The sequence below is a fragment of the Leptopilina heterotoma genome, unplaced genomic scaffold (assembly GCF_015476425.1).
Source record: "Leptopilina heterotoma isolate Lh14 unplaced genomic scaffold, ASM1547642v1 Lhet_91, whole genome shotgun sequence".
NCBI classification, from domain to species: Eukaryota; Metazoa; Arthropoda; class Insecta; order Hymenoptera; family Figitidae; genus Leptopilina; species Leptopilina heterotoma.
Genome location: NW_025111197.1, coordinates 213563 through 222076, shown reverse-complemented (window position 1 = coordinate 222076; position 8514 = coordinate 213563). Strand labels below are relative to the sequence as shown.

The following is an 8514-nucleotide window of genomic DNA, read 5'->3' as shown; positions in this document are numbered from 1 at the left end:
TGAATTTATAGAAGAATTTTAGTTAAAAACACTAAATACATTGAATTTTGTAGACGTACGTTACAAAATGATTACAAAAATTTAATTATTTTTAAATGTAATAAAATAATGAAAAAATAATAACAATCAAATATTTATTTAAATAGAAGTTACTGATATTATTACGAATAATTTTATAATTAAAGAAATTCGTAAATAAATGTAACAACATTTTTTTTTATATTAAAGTTTTAATATTAGCATTTGTAAATTGAGAATTTTTTACAAAAATGTTAAGAAACTGGAATATGTAATATTTTTTTTTTAAAGAAAAGAATCAGTTTGTGAACAATATTGTTATTGAAAAATTAAAATTATGCATAATAAAGGGATATATCCCTTTATATTATGCATAATTTTAATTAATAAATATATATATTTCCTATTTTTGCAAAAAGAAAATTTATTTGTTAATCAAAATTTTTTGTAATTTTATAATTTTAAATTTTATTTTATTTTAAATCTTAAAAAAGAGCATACTTTCAATTTGTGAAACAATATTTTGTAAAGAAAAAAACAAAAGCATACACAAAAACTAACTTTAAAGTGTGAACAGACAGAAAAAATGAAACGAAGATTAAAAAATTAAAAAAAATAAAAAATAAAATAAATATATTGTTAACATGATTCATTCACAAAAATAACACAAACATGTGCAATTTATCCATTATAAATTTTGCATATTATAAATTATTTACATTAAACTTTTATTTCACAAGTTTACTTTTAATTCTTAAACATTACATTTAGGTTATTTTGTATAGTTTTTCTACTTTAGCATGCGGTTCATGTACACTAATACTACTTTATATTATATACGTTTATTACAAGGATGACACACAACCTTATTTTTTACTAGCATTTCGTATACGACTTTGCATCTCGAATGGCCACTACCCACTCGAGATGAACCATTCGGAAATTATCGCATACGACATGAAATCTCGCATGCGACAAGCGTTCGAGAATAGCTTTTTCCATCTCGAATGGTCTGTCGCATGCGACATCTAGGGTCATCGATTCGAGAATACGGCCCCAGATATGACGTCAACTACGTTACTTACCGTAGATTACATGACACACGGGAACGGGGAACCTCTCACACATCTCTAATGCTGATTCCACACTTACCCAGCGCTACGGAAAAGCGGAGCGACTGGGTAAGGCCGCAGTCCCATGACAGCGTTTTGCGTTGCGTTGTAATGGGAGAGAAAAAGACGCAAATATACGTTTGCTGCATTCTCTCTCATTAAAACGCAACGCAAAACGCTGCCATGGGACTGCGGCCTTAAGGCGCTTGCACACTTCCAAATTTTTAGACGAGCAGCGAATTTTCACGACCTTGAAATGCACATTACTAAATATGATTGGCTCTGACAAAAGTACATTTTCTCGCAGCTTTTTGTAGAGCCAATCATATTTAGTAATGTGAGTTTCAAGGCCATGAAAATTCGCTGCTCGCCCAAAATTTTGGAAGTGTGCAAGCGCCTTTAGATGAATTTTCACGGTCGGGTCACTCAATTTGATTGGTTGAAGAGTAAATTCTATTTTTACTGTTCCTGAAAATTAGAAACAGTGAAAATGGAATCTTTAGTACAGCCAATCAAATTACGTATTACGTTATCCGACCGTGAAAATTCATCAAGCCGATTGCTTGACCAATCCACCGGAGGTATAGAAAAGCACCTTCAGTATATTTTACAATAATTTAGTTAGAATAGTAAATTCTACAATTCGCTCACCACAGTAAGTTTTTAAAGTAAAAGTTATATGTGTGAACGCGATTTTAACATTTTTCAAGGTGAATTTTTTTTCTCCCACCGATAAATAAATGGAAATGTACCCTAAAGAGCTAGTGTGTGAAAGGCCTAAGCACAACTGCTTCGCGAACACAAAGCATGAGTTAGAAAAGAACAGAAATATATTTATGTCCTTTTCTATCTCATAAATCTCGTTCTCAGTTCAGCTCTTCTTTGTTTACCATCGTTTACTCAACCGTCGAGAGAAATCTAAAAAATATTTTTAATTAATTTTAGAATAAAGAATACATCTAAGTTTTTTTATACATAAAAATAATAGTAAACAAAAATGTTCTTGTTTTAAACTTCACTACGATGTGCATTTAATAGCTGGTATTCTGTTTCGATACCTTTATTATTGACAGATATTTTATAACCTACACCGTTTGCTACTGAAATTTCATTGGTAATTAATTTCTTTTCTTTATATTTATTTTATAGAAATTGTTAGTTTTTTTGTATTTAAATTACGTATAAAAGGAAAAGAATATATGTATATATATTTTTTTTTTAAATTTTATATATTTTAGTAAAAAATAGTTTGAAGTCCAAATAGTAGGAAAAATTTTTCGGTATTCTAAATTCAGTTTCAGTTCAGTTGTAGCGAGGGATTTCCCCATTTAACCTTTTTCACCTTGAATTAAAAACATAATATTATCCACAGCTATAAATTTTTTTTAAAAGTTGCGAAAACTTTGAAAAACGTAGCTTTTTTATTGTTTTTTACTTCAAAATGCTAATAGTAATAAACATCAATGCAAAACAAAAGAAAATTATTTTATTTCAATCAATTTGAATATATTATACATATATTATATATTATATATATTATTAGTCTTTGCCATTAAATTTATTTTTCTAGATTTCAGCCACTAAAAGCTACTATTTATTTTTCTTTTAGAATTTTCAGTACTTTAAATTCGCTTATATTAGAAATCAAAAAACTATTCTCAAAAATAATACTCAAATTCTTTAAAATGATTCAATTTTTTTCAAAAAATATTCGAAATTCAATTATTTCCAATACCAAGTATTTTCATAAAATTTCGCAAAAGAATTCAATTATTTAAAAAAAATTGATAAAATTCATCCAAAATTCAATTACATATTTTCAAAATTAATCAAATTTTCACAGAAATTCAATTAATCTAGAATAACATTTTCAAAAAAATTTCGAAAAAATTAATTAGTTGATGGAATTTTTAAAAAAATTCTTCATAATAATTCAATTACTTTCAGTAATAATAACAATTTTCATCGAATTCAATTTTTTTAAAATGTTTTAATAAAATTCTAAACAAGAATTCAATTATTTTCGTAAATAATAAAAATCATCCAAGAATTTCAATTATTTTTAATACTATTTATTTATTATTTATTTCGAAAAAAATAATTATTTAAAACAATGTTTATAAAATTCTTATGAAGAATTCAATTATTTACAAAAATAACAAATTTTTTACAAAAATTCAATTCTTTTTAAATATTTTAATAAAATTTTTCGCAATAATTAAATTATTTTCATAAATAATAAAATTCTTCACAGAAATTCAATTATTTTCGAAAATTTTAATAAAATTCCTAGCAACTATTCAATTATTTTTATAAATAATAAAACTCATTGCAGGATTTCAATTTCTCGATAAAATCACAATTGTTGAAAAAAAATGTTTTTTAAAATTCTTGGAAAGAATCCAATTATTTAGAAAAATATTAGAATTTTTCACATGAATAATTCAATTATTTTCAAATATTTTAATAAAATTGTTCGAAAGAAATCAATTATTTTAAATATAATTTTAATTAAATTTTTTTGAAATAATTCAATTATTCTTTTAGATTTTAATAAAATTCTTCCCAAGAATTCAATTATTTACATAAATAATTCTTCGAAAGAATTCAATTATTATTAAAGATAAATAAAAAAAATTATTGCAGAAAATTTAATTATTTTGAGGCATTTTAACAAAATTCTTTGCAAAATTCAATTATTTTCATAAATAACAATATTTATTACAAGAATTCAATTATTTTTAAAAAAATACATTTTTTCTTGGAAATTCAATTATTTTAAAAAATAATTCAATTCTTCGCAAGGATTCAATTATTTTCATATATAATTTAAAATACTTTTTAGAAATTCAATTATTTTCAATAAAATTTAATATAAAATACCACACAGACATTTAATTATTTTCAAAAATTTTAATAAAATTCTTTGTAAAATTTAATTATTTTTAAAAACTTTTCGCAATTTAATGATTTTCAATATCTACTATTTTCATTTTCCAAACAGAATTCAATTATTCAAAAAGTTTTTTTGTAAAAATCTTCGTAAGAAATCAATTCTTTTCATGAATAATAAAAATTTCAGGAATTCAATTATTTAAATTAGAATTTGCATAAAATTAGTCAAAAGAAATTAATAATTTAAAAATTTTTATAAAATTCTTTCGTGAAATTTTTTTTGAAAATAAATGAATTTTTGCAATGAATTTGACTATTTATAAATATAATTGAATTGTTTCGAAGGATTTATTAAAATTTTTTTAAAATAATTGAATTTTTTCGAAGTACCTATTATTAAAATTGTATTAAAAATAATTGAACTTTTGCAAGTAATTTTACTATTTATAAATAAAAGTGAATTGTTCCGAAGGATTTATTTAAAATATTTCAAAAAAATTCAATTATTTTCTGAAATATTTTAATTTTAGTAAATAATGAAGTTTTTTTGAAATATTTTATAATGAATTAAGAAAAAAAATTGAATTCTTTCCTAAAATTTTTTTTGAAAATAATTGAATTTTTGCAAATATTTAATAAAGGATTTAGAAAAAATTGAATTTTTTTTTTAAATAATTAAATTTTTGCAAAGAATTCTACTATTTATAAATAAAATTGAATTGTTTCGAAGGATTTATTAAAATTTTAGAAAATAATAATTTTATTGTTTCGTGAAATTTTATTAAAACTTTGTTTAAAAATAATTAAATTTTAGGTATTAGATATTTATAAAAATAATTAAATACTAGCAAAGAATTTTTATTAATACTTTTTGAAATTAATAAACAAGAATAATTAATTAGTAAATTAGTTTATAATTGAATTTTTTTAAAGTTTGAATCTGAAATTATTCAAAAATTCATATTTTTGAAAATAAAAAATTTTCTAATTTGCCTAATAATAATAAATTGAACATCACGTTTCGTAACATTTGATAGTATTATATAAAAATTACAGTGATAATTTAAGAGATATCCCTGAAAAAATAAATATCTTGAAGTTAGACAATTTTGTGAAAATCGACTATTTAAAAATATTTATTAAACTAACATGTGTTTAAAATATAATATTTCAATTTTTGTTACAGAGAAATTTAAAGCCTTCGAAAACCAGTAATAATCGAGAAATGATTCATCAGTAAATTTTCAAGAATTTCTTCTATAATTACATTTAATCATCATGGATAATTTAATGGATTATAACGACAATTCCAATTACAATCAATTATTTCACGCCGTTCATTCTGGGGACATAAATGTTGTTCGCACCATTCTTGAACGTGTTGCAACAAGAACAATATGCGATAAAACATTGATTAATGTAGCAGCAGCAAAAGGACATACGGAAATCGTTCAATTGCTCATTAGACGCGATGGAGACGGCAACACTCCTCTTCATATTGCCATAAAGGAAAATCAAACCGAGATCTTTAAACTACTTGTACAGGAGTATAACGTGAATGTCCAAAATTTAAAAGGTCAAGCACCACTTCATTATGCCGCAAAATATAATCGCATCGAATTTACAGAGTTTCTTCTAAAATTGAATGCCATCGTGAATCTAGAAGATGTAAATGGCGAAACTCCGCTTCATTGCGCCTTGTCTAGACAAGACGTTCAAATAGCCGAGATTCTCTTCAAAAATGGTGCGACTTTAAATTCACAAGATGTGAGGGAATATCATTATATTTGTTCTGCTACAAAGACCGGAAATTTAGAACTTGTGAAATTGTTAATGGCGAACGGATTGAATCGAATCGATCATAGATCGTATTCTCCTCTTGTTGACGCAGTGCAATGGGATCGTTTGGAAATTCTCCAATTTTTGATAAATAACGGCTTGAAAAGCGAAAATTGTATCGCTAACGATGACTTAAAATTGTTGTATAAAAGTTTTCTGGAAAATCGAATAGATATCTTTAAATATTTAGTAGACGAGGGTTTCAAAACTACGAAAAGTTTACTACACGATGCGATTCATAAACGTTATTTAAATATGTGGAAATATTTATTGACCTGTAGTTCGAAAATTGATGCGAACATTGCTGAGAGTGAAAACCTTTTTCATTGGGCTGTACGTTCAGGTTTAGTGGAAACGGTTAAGAATGTTGTCGATAAGAAAGAGAATATTGATAATGATTCTTCATCGAGTAAGCTAGCGGTTTACATTGCTGTTGAGAATGGTAATGAGGAGATTTTACAAATTCTGTTGAAAGCAAATTATTCTTTCGAAAGTTGTTTCGAAGATCGAAGTCCCCTTCATGTGGCAGCGACCTTTCAGGACGTGGGGCTTGTAAAAATTCTATTATCAGCCGGAGCTGATGTTAATTCTCAGACGAAAAATAGTTTAACCCCGTTGCATTTTGCAGCATGTGCTGGACAACCGAAAATTGTTAAATTCCTCCTGGAAAATGGCGCCGATCCTTCAGCATCGACAGAATTTAATCAATTTTATTATGACGGCACACCTTTATTATTAGCCCTACAAATGTATTCTAACGACTTCTCATCGCTGCGGACTATTCAAAAATTGTCGAAAATTACAGAAATGTTAATTTCCCGTTCGAAGAAGGATATGTTTCATTTACTCACCAATGCGGTTAAAATAAACACATCTCGTAATGAAAAACAGAATATTTTTAGTAATCATCAAGTGACAAGTTCAGAAGAAGAAGAAGTTTATCCTCCAGAGAATTATGCCACTTGTTTTGATTTTTATCCTGAAATTATTCGTTGCATATTTAATTCACTCTCATCTTCTGATATCGAATATTATTCCCGATCAATATTGGACCGAACGATAAGTTCAACTTTTTCCCCCGAATTAATACACCTTCTGATGGAATACAATGATTTTAGATCGTGTTCCAATTTTGGAATAAAACTTTGGGAGAATGATTACAAGTGTAATTTACTCTTAATTCATTACGCGAATAATGTGAAAAAATTGTCCAAGAGCGAAATTCAGCATAGATACGTTGCACTTTATAAAGTACACAAAGAAAAATCGGAAATATTTTTAAAATTCATTATTGCACGTATTGTGTGGCTATCCAATGCTGTCTATTCGGAAAAGTCAGCATTTTGCAAAGAGTATAAACTTTATTATTGGCTTGAGGAATGTATGAAGCAGATAAAGACAATGAAACAGGAGAAAGTTGATGATCAATTAAATATAACTTTCTATGATGTTCTCAATAAACCGGTCGATAAAGTTGCAAAATACGTGAGAAATGAGGATTTACTGCAAAAAATCGAGTCATCCTACACAAAGTTTTCAGCGTACAGTGAATTTTTGACAATCAGCGTCGAAAAGGGAATGAGAAGAAATAATTTGATGGACGAATGCAAAAATTGTCTCCATAAACTAATTGTCAGAAAGTATAATCTCCAAATTTCGAATTTTGATTTTGGCAAAATTTTCCAGTATCTCTCCACAATAGATTTGAGAAGATTTTTAGCAGCTTGTTCATGAGATCTGAACAACTTTCCCTTTGTTAATTTATTTCTCTTTAAAATCACTTTCGATATTGTTTATTCGATTTTTAAGTTTATTAAGAATAAAAACTCGTTTTGTAGCGAAACAAAAAAATTTGATCCCTAAAATTTAGACTTTGATTTATGAAACTTATTAAAATAAGTTGCGTAGAATACTTTTTTCTTTGTCTCTGTATACTAATTCAGAAAAAATTTTATAAAAACGTTGAAAATTCGAAAAATTTAACACATGTAACAATTATTTTTTTTTAAAAAACCACTAGGAATTTTGTGTCAATTATTATATTATTGTATAATATAAATTTAAAAGGTTGACCGTTTTTAGTTGTATAAGAAATGTTTTTTCTAAAAATCATTTATATCAATAAAATTTGACTACTAAATTTGACTACTATTTTTTACGATCTGATGCTATTTTGATACTTTTTTTAAAATTATAGACACGAAAAGCTACCTACTTTATCAAGTTTTGAGAATTTGCATTATTTTAAATTCGTTAATAGTTGAAATAAACAAATTATTCTTACAAATTTTTTATACAATTTTTAAAATGAATTTAACAAATTTTAATAAAATTCATTCAAGTGATTCAATTATTTTTAAAAAAATGTTTGCAAATCCATTATTTTAAATAAAAATTTTTTCCAAAAGAAACAATTATTTAAAATAGAATTTTATAAAATTCGTTGCAAAAATTCAATTATTTTCATAACTATATTAAATCTTATCGCAAAATTTCAATTATTTCTAATACAATTTTAAATAAATTTCTTGAAAAATGTAATTATTCTTAAAAATTTTACTAAAATTTTTCAAAAGAATTCAATTATATTTAAAAATATTTACAATTAGAATTTAACAGATATTTTCAATAGGTATATTTTTAATTAACT

General features: G+C 25.1%; 1 protein-coding gene across 1 annotated transcript; it reads left to right on the top strand.

Annotated features, from left to right (window-relative positions):
• Positions 1 to 1978: 1978 nt before the first annotated feature.
• On the top strand, positions 1979 to 7982 carry LOC122511934 (ankyrin-1-like). The gene is made up of 2 exons (XM_043627502.1): positions 1979 to 2244; positions 5212 to 7982. The coding sequence occupies exon 2, from the start codon at positions 5304 to 5306 to the stop codon at positions 7596 to 7598; it is 2295 nt and encodes a 764-aa protein (XP_043483437.1). The 5' UTR covers positions 1979 to 2244; positions 5212 to 5303; the 3' UTR covers positions 7599 to 7982.
• Positions 7983 to 8514: the final 532 nt, after the last annotated feature.